Source organism: Pteropus medius, unplaced genomic scaffold (genome assembly GCF_902729225.1).
Source record: "Pteropus medius unplaced genomic scaffold, Ma_sr-lr_union100, whole genome shotgun sequence".
Lineage (NCBI taxonomy): Eukaryota > Metazoa > Chordata > Mammalia > Chiroptera > Pteropodidae > Pteropus > Pteropus medius.
The window spans coordinates 2,737,970-2,756,003 of NW_024344378.1; the positions used below are offsets into that span (position 1 = coordinate 2,737,970).

The 18,034-nt window shown below is 36.4% G+C and overlaps 1 protein-coding gene and 1 non-coding gene across 14 annotated transcripts in view; both read left to right on the forward strand.

Annotated features, from left to right (window-relative positions):
* TASOR2 (transcription activation suppressor family member 2) overlaps positions 1-18,034 on the forward strand; it is a 66,329-nt gene that overhangs the window by 28,334 nt on the left and 19,961 nt on the right. For 6 of the 13 annotated variants that reach the window (XR_005654592.1, XR_005654589.1, XR_005654594.1 and 3 more), the window contains 11 exons: positions 409-500; positions 2,378-2,515; positions 2,661-2,785; positions 2,874-2,893; positions 2,992-3,091; positions 4,898-4,998; positions 5,853-5,956; positions 9,160-9,229; positions 9,325-9,387; positions 12,094-12,810; positions 15,571-15,813. Coding sequence is in view for 4 of the 13 variants with exons in the window: in XM_039870998.1 (XP_039726932.1) it covers positions 409-500; positions 2,378-2,515; positions 2,661-2,785; positions 2,874-2,893; positions 2,992-3,091; positions 4,898-4,998; positions 5,853-5,956; positions 9,160-9,229; positions 9,325-9,387; positions 12,094-12,810; positions 15,571-15,813 (1,773 nt within the window). In the remaining 9 variants the exon portion in view is untranslated. The remainder of the gene's footprint in view (positions 1-408; positions 501-2,377; positions 2,516-2,660; positions 2,786-2,873; positions 2,894-2,991; positions 3,092-4,897; positions 4,999-5,852; positions 5,957-9,159; positions 9,230-9,324; positions 9,388-12,093; positions 12,811-15,570; positions 15,814-18,034) is intronic. The other 7 variants (XR_005654593.1, XR_005654590.1, XM_039871000.1 and 4 more) reach the window with 3 other exon arrangements.
* Positions 7,531-7,649, forward strand: LOC120610109 (5S ribosomal RNA). Its single transcript, XR_005654873.1, has one exon. It is a non-coding gene; the product is annotated as a 5S ribosomal RNA (ribosomal RNA).

Genomic DNA, 18,034 nt, shown 5'->3' on the forward strand with positions numbered 1-18,034 from the left:
GGAACACATTTCCCTGTGGATAAGGTATGACTCTTGCACTTGCTGAGATTTTTTGCAAAAAATAACTTCAGAATCACATTACCATAAATCTTTTCATTGAATGATTGCATGGAGAAAAAAAACTTAGACTTTTCTAAGAATGTTATACATTTATCCCATTTTGGTTCCTGTACCCAAGTAGAAAATTGGTTATCACACAAATATGTTCTTTCTTGTCTTAGCTCTAATGTTTCCATACCTTTAGAGTAACTCGAGTAGTTTTTTAAAAATTAAGCAGTGTCAACAGTTTTTAATGTTGACTTTTATTTTTTGTGTTGTCTTGTTTAGCTAAAGTAGCTTTACATAGGAATTGTATATATGAAACAATCTTTTAAAATTGTAAATTAATCTGTATTTTATACTTTCTAGGTGTATATGTTTCCAAATATTCAGACTGTCTTCATGCAAGACCATGGTATCATGGGAAGTCTGGTTATGTTATAATTTTTAATCTAATTAAGGTAAAGCCCAGATGTGCTTCTATGTAATATTTCTTTTAAAAACTAAGTTATCAGTCTATGTAATGTTCTTTGCAATCATTTGCTAAACATAGCCCTCTCCAAACACAGCTATCCAGATTCAGAAAAAGTTATTGCTGTTTTCCCTTTCCTTTAAAGAGAAAGCTTTTTTGTTCATTTAATAGGTGATCTAAGGATATGTTAAAAAAAAAAAAAGCTCGAATGTAATACAAAAGGTATTCATTCAGTGAAGTCTTCTTCTCGCCCCTATCCCACAGTGCCACTTTTTAGACATAAATAACAGAAAACAAGAAGCTGCCTGTAAAACAATGTGATTACAGTTAATCAGAGATGAATTTTGAAAACAACACTCGTCTGTTTTAAATTGTCAAAATAAAAAATGTTTATTTTTTTTATCCTTAAAACATCCAGACCTGTTCACAGCTTCATTTGGCACCTGTAACTGATGATCTCAGAAACTGTTAAATGCCCTTAAATAGTCCAATATAAGTGAATCATTCGATTAGAATTTTCACTCAAATCGTAGGAAAGCTCTAATTTTAGAGATTGGTGGGCTTTTTGAGGATGTAATCTGTGGTCTTGTTGTTTTTCCTTTTCTTTTAGATTTCTTTCTAAGCTTTTTGGTTATGAATCTAACAACACTGATTTTTTTTTTAAGAGTGTGAACTCTTCATATTCCAAAATTTGTCCCCAAGAACTGGAGGGACAGCAGCGTTGCACTGGTGGACAGTTACTGCCCTTCCCCCCTTAGTCTTCCCTCTCCTGCTCTGTGATGAGTACTGCAGTTCTGCAGAGAGTATGCCTCTCAGCTCTGACGACAGACGTTTGCTTTTTTGTTCACATCAGATCGCCTCGCCCTTGGTTTCTTGTCCCTGTGTCCCACCCTGTCTGCTGGGTGTTGCTGTTAAGATTTTCCCTGTATGTTCTCAGTTCCCCTTACTGTACTGCTTGAGCCGACCACACCCAGCATCCTGACATGTTTAATCAGGAAAACAAGTCGCTCACTGAGTTATTATTTATATTCTTTGGCTTTTTAGGCGAAAGAATTGCCTTTGGTGGTCCTACTAATGAAGAGGCAGGACCTTAACAGCAAAAAACCAATTTTTAAATAAAAGTAATTAAATTTTTCTTGTAAAGATAAAAAATAAAGGTTGCCTATAGTCTCTTCCTCATTTTGTTATATATTTTGTATATTTTTATTTTTCCTATATTATTGTATCTCATTATATGATAAATGTGACTGCTTTTCTTCTTTTTCTGGACAACATGTAACCCTTGGTAAGAGACCTCTGTAATGGGCAGTACTGACTGTTCACAGTCTTCAGGGCCTTGGTCTGCTCAGCTCTTCCCTTCCTGTTTGCTCCTTGCTGATGTGCTGGGTCCTGGCATACTAACTGTGCCTTGGCCTGTAATTTACCGTTGCTAACCTAAAGGTTCACTCTGGAAACTCATCTTTTGAAAGTTTAGATTTCATTAATCATCTTTCATGTTATAATCATTGAACATCCAATCTGTTTGGTAAGCTGTACAATTTTTATTTTAAAGAAGTGGTTCTCCTAAATTTGGGGTGATTTCATGTACTCCATTGATACTGTGATAAAAGAAAAGACATTTGCCTCAGAAAGATGCTGAAACATACCAGATTTTTAAATACAATTTTAAGGGATTTGTGGATAATAGAAACTACTATTGGCCTTAAAGATAATTTTCTAAGAACCATAGTTTTAATTCTTAATACAGTTAACTGTTAGTTGAAACACATCCACTTCCTCATTAGGTTACTTGTAAATGAGTCCTAGAGTAAAATTATTGCTATTCTTCAAATAGACATCTGATTAGTCTTAATATTTTCATTCTAGGGAAGAGTCAAGTTTGTGCCTGAGAATTATACAACTAACTATACTAGCCCATCATCTGGCTATGATTGCCACGTGGCTGCAAATACTAATAAGGTTTCTCACAGGACGAGTCATTTTCGAGCCTTTGAACTGAGTCAGGTATAGTCACCTGGGAGTAAATGATTTCCAAGATACATGTCAGTGTCCCATGTTTAACTTTTCAGGACCGGGTTGGTTGAGATCAGCTTGGCGCGTGTGGAATTCGGTAGTCCTGTCCTGATGATACTTCCTTCTCTTCTTTCAGTATTACCTCTATGAGCTTTCAGGCAGCACTGCTGTTGAGCGACCCAGACAGATCCACCCGTATGTGATCGTAGCATTTCAGTACAGGGAGCCTAAAAAGATGGCAGCGCCAGCCCATAAAAGCATGTGAGTAATTACGCACGTACTTTGTTTTCCTGAATTTGTTTCCTTTGCTCTTATAAAAATGCTGCTTTGTTTTTTTTCCCTCCCCTAGACTTGAACTCAGTGAAAATGGTAAGAAGTTATTTAATTGGTTCCTTTAAGTTTTTTTTTTTTTTTAAGTAAATGTTTTGTTCATAAATCAACTAGTTTCTTACCCTCATTTCTTAAAGTTCTCATCTCCCCGTGGAAAGGGAAATTAACTATTCAAGGCTGTCTGCTGTGTGATATAACTCTTTGGTCTTCTTACGGCACACTGGTTTCAGCACAACTGTAAGTATTGAATGTGTGTACTTTACTATGCTTGTGTGATTTTTTAAATTATTATTTTGAGTTCTTGCTTGTTGGCCCTGGCGTGAAATATAGCCATTGTACTTAGTTTTAGATTAGAGTACTTTTGGGCAGATGTATAGAGCATAGGACCATGACACAGGAGATCTAAAGTCACATCTCAGTTCTGACCTTGACCTTAGAATAAGTTAGTTTTATAATCTTTGACAACTCATGTTTTGAATTTTAGTATCTTAATCTATTCATGAGAAAATGACCTCTCAGGCTAAATTAAATTGATTTGATACTAGAAGTTTGACTTGCCCTAAGAAGCAAATTGGATTTGCCTAGATAGCAGATAATGTAGATTATAGCCACTTAATTATATTATTGAATCTTTATTAAGATTTGCAGTATTTAATTTTCTGATTTTCACATGATTTTCCTAGACTAGTATTAAATAGAGTAGTTGCTACACATATTTACATTATAATGAATTACAGTATTTTCTTCTGGAGAATAGTGAAGGGCATCTTATGAAATCTTTTTTTTTTTTTAATCTTTTTTTTTTTAAGTGTTCTTAGTTTGTATCCCAAACCATTGGAAGATAGAGTTTAATAGAAATAGAAGGTGAAAACTGGTGCGCTGTCAGAATTCATTTTCTTTCTGTTCGCCTTTTTTTTTCTTTTTCTTTTTAAGAAAAAGGAGAGAGATAGCCCACAGAATAAAGTAAGAATTCTGTGAATAAATAAATGAGAATGGAAAATGCTTCCTCACTATAGACAGAATAATGGGATTCAAAGAGTACCATTGGCAACACCATGGTAATCAGTGGATACTTAAAGTAGTTGATGGTACTTATATATCTCACAGTATTTCCCCACAACTTATGTATTAATCACAAAGGAGAAAATACAGGCTTTACAAAGGAAAAATACTGCTAAGTGGTTAACGTCATAAGGAATGGAGTAAACATCTTTGTATATCATATCAGCAAGCACGTGAGTAACACATCACGTCTGTGGTATGTAATCTTGCCACTCTAATCAGGAGGAAACAGACATACGCAGATTGAGGGACGTTCTGCAAAGTAAATGGTCTATATTATTCAAAAATACCGAGGTCATTAAAAAGACTAAGAGACTATTCCAGATTGAAGGAGACTCAACAGACATAACTAAGTGATATGTCTATGATAGAATCCTGGACTACAAAAAATGTTCTTTTGTTATAAAGGTCCTTAGTGAGACAGTTGGCAAAATTTGAATAAGGTCCGAAGGTTAAATAATTGTACCGTACCACTGTTAATTTCTTGATTTTGCTAATTGTTTTGTGGTTGTATAAGGACACACAGAAGTATTTAGGGGAGAAGAGGGTATCTGTCTACAAGTCTACAAGTATTTCAGAATGAGTTTTAAAGAAGGAAAAGTTACTCATGTGAAATGATGCAAGGCTGGATGTGGTTCATTCTGTGACATGCATGGTAGTCAGTGCAATGAGTGATCAACTCTTATATAGCATAATTTTTAGAAAATTGTCATTACAGTATGAATAATTCTTCCACACATCTGGGCATTTTGGTTATACCAAAAATATATACATTCAGAAAATGTGAACATATTTGAGACCATGGTTTATAGGTCATTTGAAAATCTGTAATATTTTTAAAAATACATTCTGTTGCTTATCAATTTAAGGACTTTTTGTGGTTACAATATTTTTGTTTGCATTTATATTAGAAAACTAGATATTATGAAGCTGTAGGTAGTTTCAGTGTTTATTATCTCATGATATTGTTTTCTTTTTTAGACCACATGAACTAGATTTCAAGTATGTAATGAAAGTGTCGTCTTTGAAAAAAAGACTACCAGAAGTTGCCTTTAGAAAACAGAATTACTTGGAACAAAAAGGTCTGTTCGCATGTAATAATAAAAACTGTATATCCTGGGCTTTGTTCCAATTATTTTTCCTCTCTCTCTCTCTCTCTCACTCACACACACACACACACACACACACACACACACTCATTCACATTCACATTTTTACTTAGGTTTTGCCTTAAGTGATTCTTAAAAGGGTCTTTTGTGATAATCGTAGAGTTGCTGTGTTTCATTTCCTTGGAGGTTAACTAGAAACTGTGAAAGATAGTTTCATCTAAGATGGCAAAGACTAGTATTGATATTGAATACTAAAGGATTTAAGCAAATGGACATGATTACAGGTAGTTGAAGGCTTATAACCAACTCCTTTTCGAGGAGAATGGAGTTTTTATGATTGTTTTCACTTATTTATATATTGTACTGCTACTACTTATTATTAAATTTCATGTGGTGACATTGGTTAATGAGATTTTATAAGTTTCAGGTGTGCAGTACTGTAATATATCACTTGTATATTGATTGCATTGTGTGCTCATCACCCAAAGTTTAGTTATGTACTTATAAATGAAGAAAAAAAGAAGAAAACATGAGAAGGAAATTCCTTGGTTATTTAATTCATGGAACATTGATATTTATATTATTTATGTAGTATTCACTTGTCTTGTTAATCCTGTAGTAGTGTCACTATAAATGAAAGCATTGTTTTTAAATACTTTACACAGTAACTTTTTATTAATGTGTTTTATAACCAAAAACAAATAATTTTTTGAATAGTATTCCTAGTTTTTCACCTTTTTTTAACATATAAAATGAATTGGTTTTTAGGGAAAAAAGTAATAGCATTTTAATTAAAAAATGTTCTGCTTTTCTGATTTTCTCCACAGTCTCTTACCAAGATATGTGCTTCAATATGTATGAGGTGGAACTGTCAAACAAACAAAGGGAAAAAATAGATAAACTAACAGAAGTCATTAAAAATAAGCAGTTGGTAAGAATCATCAATTTAAAATGTAATAGTTTTTTCCTTAAATTGAAAATTTGCTAATTATGGCTGTTTCTAAATTGAATTATTTTAGTTTGCTGAAAAGATTTTCATCATTTAATATCTATTGACATATTATTGATATAACAGTTATTGACTAACATTTCATCCCCTTTGTATCTTAGTTTACTTTTGTGTTTCACTAATCAGTTTATATTCCCGATTTTAGGAATAAGAGGACAGTTTTCTCAGTTTTTTTAATTTTGTTTTCTGACAGAATTGAGTAGATTCCTAGTCTTTTGCACTTGTGAGATAGTTCTTTTAAAGTGACTGGTATCCATAGGTTTATAAGGAAAACAGAGTTGCTGCTTCTCCTGTTTCTATAGTGTAGAAAGTAAGACTCCACTGAGAAGTAGATAACGATCCACAGACTCCTCTTTGTTCTGTTCACTGGGTTCCTCAGTGTAAGGGTAGAAGTAGATGCCGGCTCTACAGTGAATGCTTCCGAGACATCCCAGAGGAGATGTGTGAGTATGGGACAGTGACCAAACAAGTGTGAGCCTTTTAGTGACATGATGGACTGTCCCCCTGGTAGATAGCGAGAAATCAATAGATTAAATAGAAAATTTATATAAGCTGTGGATAAGCTGTGTCAGAGATAGTGTCAGTTAACATACTTTAAGTCGCATGTCACAGAAGCACAAACTAGCTTAAATAGTAAAGGGCTTTAACAGGCTTACTTTTCATTATAGGTGATGAGGCGGGTTCAAGTACTATTTCCTCAGGGGTCTTTCTCTCTTTTAGCTTCACCCTCCTCTGTGTGATAGCTTCTTCCTGAGACTGCTAGTCAGGGCTACGTGCTTCTTGTCTGCATCCAGAGAGTGAGAACCCCTCCTCCAAACCATCTCTTCCGCTTCATTTCGTCTGCACATCCCTCAGCCAGGAACTGCAGAGGGAGTGAACTACACCAATTAGCTCAGGCCTTTCGGTGCCCACCTTCTAGAACCTGGCGTGAGAGCCCGGTCCGCAGCTGGGAGCACTCCACGGGAAGGAGCGGAATGGGCCACATTGGACACTTAGTGGATAACTATTGGATATCTACTGTAGGATTGTAGGCTGGTCTTTTTTTGGAGTAGCATAGTCTATTTTACATTTGGAAGTTATAAGGAAGAAAGTCCAAAGATGTTCTCAGAAAATGCATTAGTGAAGGGACTACTTTGTGAGTGCTTTAAAGTATTAAAAATAGTAGAGACTTGGTGCAGAACTTGGCTTTGAAACCTGTTCATTCATAATAATTACTTATAGGAATTACATGTCACGTAAGGTCCTTTCTCCTCAGTGCACCATGCTTTTCTGGCTTCATTATATTATGAACAATTTTTACCTGTCAGTCTCCTCAGTTGGTGATGCTGAGTTCCTGGAGGGAAGGTATCCTGTCTTAAGCATTCAACACCTTAGTGCCTGGTGTATAGTGGATGAGCAATAAATGTCCCTAGAGTACAATGTATATGGGCTTGTACCTAGAACACTGAACTGCAAGAACACTACAGAGCAAGTTCTCTTTTTAAAAGGGTGCTAAGGTCTACGGCCACGCCACCCTGAACACGCTTGATCTTGTCTGATCTCGGAAGCTAAGCAGGGTCGGGCCTGGTTAGTACTTGGATGGGAGACCACCTAGGAAGACCAGGTGCTGTAGGCGTTAAAAAAAAAGGATGCTAAGGACATGTATGGCTAGATATTTTCTGTGTATAAATAGAGAGAAGTAGATATTTAAAAGAGTCTGTGATTTCTCCCCACAAAGGTTAAAAGGGGAACTTTATGCAGCCCTTTTCAGTACATCATTTGAGAGACTGATACTTTATACTATATACTTGTTTTATTTGCACATCTTTTGGTAGGCAGAAATATATGATTTTATGTAGATAAAGGGATATTACTTTTCATCTGTTTTACAAAACTAAATTGCAGAACAATGTAGAAGCTAATTATTGTCACTTTTGCATTTTACATCAATAGAAAATGAAACAAGAATTATCTCTCTTTGCAATTTAATAGATACCAAAGCTGTGGGTGTATATAACTATTATTTTGTTTATTCAGTAATTCTTTCTTGAGTGCTTACTGTGTCCCAGAAGCAAAAGTAGAAAATAATCCCAGCCATTAAGGGACTTATAAGATCGTGGTGAGACAAAGACATAAATGCATAGGGGCTTCGGCAGAGGCTTATGGCGACTCACAGTAGTGATTGTTCTTGTACCGACACGTTAGTCTCATAATTGAGTTCTAATATAATACTTAGGAAAGAAGTCTCTTTCATACTTGAATTTATTAATTTACCATATTTTTAAGCTTACGACCTATCAATTTTTGAAATAGAATGTTTTATCACATTATAAAATGATATATTTGTTTACTTTTTTTAAGTGAAAAATTACTATATGAACGTTGGGTTTTATCCTGTTTGTATATAGGCTTTAGAAATGGTGAATAATGGGAAGAACTGTTATGTTTATGATTTAGAATGATAGCTTTTAAATAACTTCCCCTGACCTGGGGACAAAATTCCCCAATTTACTGTAAATGTTAAAATTTCAAGATTTTCTTCTTGAGCTCAAGATTCCACTCGGACTGGTGGAGGGGAAAATAGAAAGGAAGAATTTATTTTCATCAGCATTTCTTATTGCCACAGGACCTAATTATGTTATTTTCTATTATTTTCTATCTCTTAGATGGTAGAGAAAGGATTCTTTTATTGGATACAATCTTCCAGTCGTTCTGGTTCCAAGATTCTGTGACATGTTGTAAACATGAGCTTAAGATGCCAATCATAAGTCTAATCATCTTGAATCCATAGTGGCTAAAGGGTACCAGATTAGCTACTGAGGCAGCGGTATGAAATGTCAGGCATCTCAGTGAAAAATGAAATAAGCCTTTTCTGATGGATTTGTTATGTTGAACACTGTCCTAATACTAACCCTTAGTGTTCTAGTTATTATATGTGGCCCTATCAGGGCCAAGGTTACTTGAGCGCTAAGGAACTTGCAATTTCTGCTGCTGGGGGCAAAATTCTCCTGATTCCCATAAACACTAACATTTCAAGATTTTTTAAAATTTATTTTGCTTTTTATTAGCTTAGAATTCACTGAATGGTAGTATAGTGGTATGGGAGAGGAAGAGGAGAATTGAATCTTCTTTCTGTTATGTTTAAGGCACTCATCAAATGCTTAGAAGATCGGGGCGTTTTTATTTTGCTTCCATCATCAGCCTTATCAGAAACAAGTAAGGACAACTTTTTTTTTAAAAAAAACTTTTTTAGTGCGTTTACTTTTGTAAGATGAACACCCTAACTTTTCTCTGGTTCTCGTTCTGTGTAGGTTTTGGCGACGAGCAGATAGGACTGCATGGGTTACATGTATTCCATTCGTCCCGGGCAGCAGGTAAGAGCACAGTGGCTTCTGGTTCACTGTTACGTTTTTTCATCCTCATCTTACTTAACCTCTCAACCCTGCTAATTATTTTCTTTTAAATAACTCTTCCTTTAACCTCCCTAGTTGATTCTCCTCAGTCCCTTTGCGGGCTTGTCCTTTCCTCTGAGCTTCACACTCAGATATCCTCCTGTCTGTGGACTTTATTTAAGATGTTTCAGGTGTTCCTCAAATTCAGCATGTCCAAAACTGATTCTTTTGTTGTTGTTACTGAACAACAATAGCTAGGAGAATAATACTGTAATGACTACGTACGGTAATAGATGGTGACTGGACTTAATATGGTGATCACATTGTAAAATATATCAGTGTTGAATCATTTTGTACACTTGAAACTAATATAATAGCTTGTACCTCAACTAAAATTAAAAATAAATTTAAAAGTTTACCTCAAACCCCCACGCATAGCTAGAGATAACTTTTATCAATTTGCCAGGTAACTAGGATTCAAGGCCTTCGAGGAGGCAGTCCTTTGTCTGGGCGCCTTGTCTCATTCTCCTTTATCAGGTGGTGTTTGCCTCCTTCAGACCAAGAATTGGCTCTTGGGGGCAAAAAAAATCTTACACGGTAGATAAATAGATCTACAGTATATTTGTGGTATTAAAATTTGAGGGAGCAGTGAGGAAGCAAAGTCTGAAAAAGCTCTTGGGGTGGAGGGATTAAGGAATAATATCAGAGGAGCAGCACCGACCTAGTCTAGTCTGTTATTTATATCTGTCCGGTGTCGGTTTAAATTTCACTTTATTGATTCTCTTCTCATCACCACTCTGACTTCAGTGAGGATCTCTAGGCTTATCATCAATAGAATTTAAACATTTATTTGTATGCTGTTTAATGCCTGCCTTTCTTGTATTCTACTGTATCCCTACTACCTAGCAATGCCAGGTACATAAAAAATAATAAACACTTGCTAAACAAATCATTTCTTTTTGTCATTTGATGAAATTTTTCTTGTTTTATAATCATGCTCTATATGTTTAACATACATAGTGTTTATAAAGCTACAACCAATACAAAAATGTTTTTAAAGTTGATTTCTTAAAATTGTATTTAGTTACTCAAAGTTGAGAACTGCACTTTCTTTGGCATTACTTCTTTGGATTAAGCAAAACATTACTAATTAAAACAACATAATGGCAATAGCTACTGGCATTTTTCATCCATTTACTATGTCAGGTGTTGTGCTAAGTATATAGCAGCCCTTAAAATGGATATTCTTATGACAGTTTCAAAGATGAGAAAATTAAGACTTAAACTTGCCCAAGGTCAGACAGCTGACTCTCACACTGGCTTCCCACGGCTGTCCCCTACTGCCTCCATCTTCGGTGAGAGCTTTGATGTCATTTTTATTTTCAGATGCAAACTACCACTCGAATAAGAAACGTTTATACCATTTGGTGTTGAACAGCACAGAATTTCTCGTTGAGTAAGCACTGGAGTCTCATTGCCGTGTTCACATCCTCCTCTGGCTCAGCAAGACATTTTCTGTTTATGGTCGTTCATAAGTTCAGAGCTATGGTTATTTGTTTTAAATTGAATGATACTTTGCTTAGCAGACTTAAAAAGTTCTTCATAGATCTTATAATAGTCTGTTGCAAATTGTTCTGGGTTCTGGGTTCTTCCTTTCCAAATTCTTGAAATGATGAAGTCGTGTGGACAAATATTACTCTAGTGTGAACGTTTTTGTATTTTATTTTCCTTCATGTATTGCTTTTTAAGTGATAAACTGCAAAGGAATTTTTAAGGTGTAGCCACATTTTCCTCTTTATTCATATTTGTTGTTCTGTTCCTTTTCCTAATACCTGCTCAAGTGCAAACGTATTTAGCTAGGACTGACTTTTAATTTTGCAGTTCCTTTTTCTTTAAAAAGAATGGTGTGATTTGTACTTCAGCTTCGTAGGCACCAGAGGTCTTTGTTATCTTTGGGTTTTTATTACTGATAATTTAAATTTTCTAGAATTTTATTGCCCACTTCTTAGTGATATGACCTTTTTTATTTATTCCCCTCTTTCTGTTTTCCTTTAGGTTACTGACTTACAGAAAAATTAGCTTTTCAGTCAAAGAATGAGCTAGAGAGAGGAAATGAAACAGACTAGTCACTTAAAACAATTTTTTAAAAAATTTTATTTGATAGAGGTAATGACATTAACACCAATAGTTACCCTGAGATTTGGGGCTTACTGAAGGGTTTTACTTTTTTTTAGTTCAGTTGGTTTGCATTCTAACCTCTTAAAAAAATTTGAAGTTATATAAGGTAGAGATAAAATAAGACATATTTTAAAAGCAGAAAATGATAATTAAAGAGTAGGAAAGCAAATCTGCCACCTCTGAAAGCCAGTGTGTTGCTCTGCTGGCACATCAAGCTTTCGCCGGGCTCCTGATCACATGAGATAGAGCTGGAGGCAGGGCTGCCCTTTTCGTTCTGCCTAGTGATTACATTTGAATGATTCTTTTGCAGGTGTGTGTGATTGCATATATACAGATACAAATAGTCATTAAGTGTACCGATAGTCTTTTATTAATTTCTCATTGAGAACATTGTATCATATTTAACCATCCTATGATTTTATAATCTAAAGTATTTTTTTCTGTGTATTTTTATAAAATTAAACAAGACCAAACAAATTCATGTTTTTAACATATCTATATGTATTTTAGGGCTGAAAGACTTGAAAGTTGAAGATGACATTTCATTGAAGGTGATACCTATTTTACCTGCCCTTAATTGTGCCCTGCTAGAAGCAAAGAAGTCATTCACTGAAGAAGGGCTGTGTCCAAACACATTAGTAAAGCATAACTTCCAAGAATTGTACAAGGTGGACAGAAGTCTTTCATTGACTGTTTCTCAGGATGAAGTGAAAGAGACTGCGTTATTTGGCAAGCTGTCCAATGGTTTCGACTTGGTTCCTCCAGCTGAAAAGTGCCCTTTACAGTCTTTAACTCAGTTGAAGTCTTATTTTTCAGACCCTAGTGGGTACATTTTGGAAGTATCTACTGCGTTAGATTTACTGGCAGAGCGTCCACAGTCTCCTAGTATTTTAGATGGAATTTGTGATGCTGGATTTTCTTTAGTTATGACTCCAGATCCTGAATTTCTTGACTCAGAAGCAGAAGTAAGAAAAGAAACTGAAATCGAAAAAAATTCTGACAAAATGTTTAAAGCAAGGAAGAGAACTGTGGCTCCGTTAAATCCAGCATCAAATCTGAGAGTCCAGCCGAAGAGAAAGGCAAGCATGCCGCCTGTGGTGCAGAGTAAAAGGGTGAACTTGTGCCGTCCCTTCCCCAAGAGAACTCCCGCTGGAACACACAAGGGCGCCACCTCTCCTGCCACTCTCAAATTAGTCAAAGGACAGTTTCCTCAGAAAAGAAAAAGAGGTAAGGCCAATTTATGTGAACCGTTAAAATGAGGTGTCAGGACCGTTGTATTCTAACACTGTTCCTGTCCGGTCCCCGTGGACGGCAGCTTGGCAGTATCAGTAAGATGTGTTAGAAACGCCAGCACTTCTCTCCAGGTGATTAGTCTGCGTGCTTGAGTTTGAGAAGTACTGATGTTAATACCAGATTAAAATCAAGAAACAGAAAACTGGAAGCTGTCTTAAAAGCCCACTCACCAGAAGCTTATATTTCACTTTAAAACTGCTCAAACTTTCAGTTATTTATGTACCATTGTAGAAAGAGAGTTTATCCAGTGTCTGAGCTATCCTCAGACAGATAAGAGTGTAGGAAGAGCATCTTCCAAAACAGGCGTACGAGTAGCAGCGAAAAGCGAAAACCGATAGCCAGGACATGCGTAAAGGGCGGGCAGATGGCTGCAGCCCCCAACACCAAAACGGTCTGAGACAGAATTTCTAGTCCTTCATGTGTGTCAGAGTTACAGATGGTCACCTGGATCCTGCCGTAGACCTATTGAAACAATGTCCAGTGGCCTAGGGATATATGTAATGAAACACTTCTACAAGTGGTCTTGTTGCCTCCTGAAAATTGAGTGAGAATCAGTCCAGAAACACTTAGCATGTAGTCAGATGCATTTAGCAAACAGCACAACAAACAACATGATTTTGCCTTAGAGTCGCCTCAGTTTATGAGTAGTGTATTTTGGTGAAAGTAGGGAATTATATGCTTGTATGACTCCTTAGAGACGGAGTCAGCAAGCCGTGGCCCCTGAAAGGTCTCTGAAGCTCTGTCTCTGGCCACTTCACACTCCGTGGGCGGAGGTGAATGGTTGTGACTGGGAATGCATGGCCTTTGGAGCTGAGTATATGTACTGCCTGGCCTTTCACAAAAATGGTTTGCCAACCCTTGAAATTGGTCTCTTTTTTACATTTCACTATAGAAACTTTAGTGCCTAAAGAAGACACATCAGGGATATGCAGAGCTTCAGGATTCTAGATAATTAAGGTCTTACACTGTGGTTCAACAGTTTCCAATGGGTGTGTGAGTGTGTGTGTGTTTAGGAACATGGTGGAAAGTATGGCAGTCAGACTATACTGCTCCCTACAGATAAATTGCAGGCCAGCCATACTGAGTTTCTGCTCTCTATGAACCAGTTTACTTTATGCTACTGAATAAATTATATGCAGTCCAACATACATGTTGTCACTGTTTCTCAAATGTTTCACATTTCATCCGCTATCAGAAATGTTTTATGTTGTAGTCCAGTACACACAAATTCATACATGACTGAAACAAAAATTTCAAAAAACATTTACCCTGTGTGTAATACAATCTGATATTCTCTATTCTGTTTCATTTAAGAAAGACTTCTGGTTGGAGCCTTTCAGTTGATGTTACAGTCCACCAGTGTATTATTGCATGCAGTTTTGGAAACATGGCACTGAGTGGTAGAGATAGGCAGAAGAGTGTCTGCAGGCACGTGTCATGTTCACGTCTGCTCTCCCAGGACTGGGTGTGAGAGAGCACCCCTTCCTGCCTCTACAGACGTTAAACACTCCCTGGGTCTCGGCTGTGTCACCTTATTGTCTTTCTCCTTAAGTTAGTTTTAACTGGAGTCCTGCTTGATTTATTTTCTTAGTTTGTTTATATTCCTTTCTTTATGCTAAAAATTTTAGCAAATGTAACTGGACTGGAATGAGAAGTCTTATTTCTTAAACCAATATGCTGCTTTATCACCTGTGATAGCTCAGTAGGAAGGACAACAGCTAGTGCCGGGGAAATGTACAACATTGAGAGCCTTAAAACTTTTCTAAAACCACTCCTTCCTCTGACTCCCAAAAGAATGAAATGTAATTGGTCTTGTTTCTGCATTTCACATGACAGTTTCTTAGACTGTTCAGTATTGTGTTTCTGTTCTCATTTGGAAAGAGTTTTCTTTTTAATGTAATTTAAAAATATTTGCCAGCATTCATATGGGTGATTATTTTATAGATCATCTTTGGGGCTAAATTTTTGGGTGGGAATAGCTGAAATTATATAAAGTCAAAGTTTTCAAAAGGAGCACTTATTAATATTTTTAACTCTTAAAAGTGAAACACTTTTGTTGTGTTCCATAAGCAGGTGGTCAGTAGTTTTGTTTTCGTCACTTACCTCCATTTAGCTATTTCCTTCCGTGTGAGAAGCAAAGCTGAGCATTTGTAAGAGACAAGCAATTCTAATAGATTGGTAGGAAATTAAATCAGGTGAGACTTTGTCCGGTGAACCTTTTTCAGTCTTATCATAAAAGATGACTTTGGGGGTGGTGAAGTGAGATGTATAAGATAGCACTTTATGAATATTAGTCTCTTCTCTGGGGTGGATCAGTTTAACCACACTGACTGATGGGGCTGTGCTGTTTCTGTGTGCATTGTGTCTAGTGCTGTGAAGCAGCATATTCAGCCTTACCCACCTTGTCAGGAAAAATTATGGAGTGTTTTTAAAAAATTAAGTCCTGCCTTGTTTTTATAAAGTTTTTTTCTTTACCTGGTAGAGATATAGACCAACACTTAGCTAGTTTATATTTTTATATTTATATGGGAACTTCAGCTCTTTGTTAAAAAAAATCTTTTAATGAAATACCCAAAATTTTATATTTTATTCCTCATTACTAAAGTTAGCCCCTAAAAAAGAAAAAAGGAAGAACTATAGTGATAAATATCTGAGCCCCCTGCCCCTTAAAAAACGATGTCTTTTCTACATAAGGTGCTGAAGTGCTGACTGCACAGTTTGTACAGACAACTAAATTGGATAGGAAAAACCAAGAAGCTCCTGTTTCTAAAGATGTTCCAGTTGCAACGAATACTAAAAGAGCAAGGAAACAAGAGAAATCTCCAGTCAAAACTGTTCCAAGGGCTAAGCCACCCGTGAAGAAATCTCCACAAAAACAGAGGGTAAATGTAGTGAAAGGCAATCAGAATCCCAGAATCAGAAAGCAGCCACAACCTGGTAAGAAATACTCTTCCTGTAAATTTAAACACCACAGTACAGAATACTCAAGACTGCAAGATAGTGTATTGAAATAATGCAAGGACAGTTAAAATCAGTCAGCAATTCTTGCTATATTCTGTAGTTCAGACACTAACAGGACTAAGTAACTTGGTTTCCTATTATAAATAAGAAAAAGACAGATTCAAATATCACAAAATAGACCTACTTTTTAGTTTGTTTAAAGCCTGCACATGAACCATGTACAAAAGTTATGAATGGCCTTTTTTATGACTGAATGCACAACCAAGTAGTACCTGGTAGGATTCTTCTGGAACATAATCCGTTACAAAAAATGAACTATTCATTTATTTATCCAGAGGGAATTGTAAAGAGATTGTTCACAATAGTAATCCAGAATCTTACATTTGGTTTTAAAAGGCATTAATTTAAAAAAAGTTTTTCTTTCCTAATTTTGCTTAAGTGGATAATGACGTCTAGTTATATGAACGACACCTGACTTACTTTAGTTCTGAATCTCCAGCTGCTAGAGAGGTCCTCTCTACTCTACAGTGACAGTTCCGTTGTCTCTGCAGACTTGACCTCTGAAGCGGAGCACATCCCAGCGTCTCCCCTAGGCCCGTGTCCAGGCTTAACCTTCCTCTTCCTGTGAGCTTAGTGCACTTCTTCCAGGCTGAAAAATTCCACATTTTACTCAGCCTTTGATATTGAGTCCTAATGTGTTGTATGTATGTTTTTTAAATTTCGTTTTAACAGAGACTTCATTTCCTCATACCTTTATATTTCTATCAGTTTCTGTCTAATCTCCGATTGCCTTTCTCCCTCATCAGTTTTTAGATTAAAAAAAAAAATCTTATATTTACTGGGAATTCAGAGAAATTACAGTTTTTGGGTGGAGGGGGCGACGGTATTACGGGTGAGCTCCTTTTTTTTCCTAGGTGTCTTTCATCCTGTTTTATGACGGAAAATCTTGTAAAAGCGCATCACAGTCTAAAACCCAAGCGTTTCAGTTCTGGCCTCCATGCCCAGTGGAAGCTCTCCTGCTTGTCTCTCGAGACAGCTGATGGTGTGGGCTTACCCCCCGGCCCAGGTTCTCTCCTGCTCTTTCCTAGTGTGTCCCCTCCCCGCCGGCCTGGTGCCTCCCCGCGTGTCCCCTGAGGCCTCTCTGCACTCGTGAGCTTGCCTCCGCCAGTCCCCTTCCTGCTCAGCCAGGTCACCGCCACAGTGAGGTGATTCCTCCTGTTCTGATTGTCACTGATCTCCCTCCTCTCATTTCTTTTTGGGTTTTTTGAGAACATCTTAGAATTAAATTCATACTTTTTTCCAGCCATTTGATGTATCTTGGTCCTGTCTTTCCAGTTAGTTTATAAACATGAGCACGGATGCATTTATGATGCGTGTATTCTTAGCCATGTCATTTGAATTCTTTGTACTGAGTTGACTCTTAGATAGTTGCAGACTAATTGATTAATGGGAAGGAGGTTTTCAGTTGCGTATTGGCAGAAAAGTGAGCCCAGAAAATGAGTTTATTCATAGTGCATATTCAGAAATAGGCTGATTTGTATTACAAATATCTGTCTATATAGTGCAGCCACATTCCAGGTTAAAATTTTAGACTACTACCATTTAAACAATCTCTCAATTTTTCTTTTATTTTTTAATCATCTGTACTAATCTGTTTTGTTTCTTATACTTGAAATATCAGATTTTAAGAAGGCTCAATCATTTTGCTATTGAAACTAATGATTTTCTGTTCTTTCTAAAGTTTTTAGTATAGTTTTTATTTACAGAACTCTATATTTTTTTGTATAATTCATTTGGTATTATCTTACCTGTATTTCCTAAAAGACATAGGTTAGCAGTATTGTATTTTTATTGTTCGAGAACCTCTAACAAGGTGGTAGTTAAATGATTTGCCTGAGACTACACATATTTATTACACCGAACCTTTTTTCTTAACTTCAGTACAGTCTTCTTTGTATTAACTTTATTCTTAGGTGATCTGTGTGAGAGCCATAATATTAACAAAGATAGAATGCAAGTAGTGTCAGTAAATACATCAGATCATAAAATGAATTTCACGTTTCCAACACAGGCATGGCGCTAACGAGACGATCCTCTGCGTTAGGTCACTTTCTTCCACCTAGCCCTTTGCATTTTGCTATTTTAGATAAAAACTGGACAGTGATTAATTTTACCCTCTCCGCCGAATACACACACC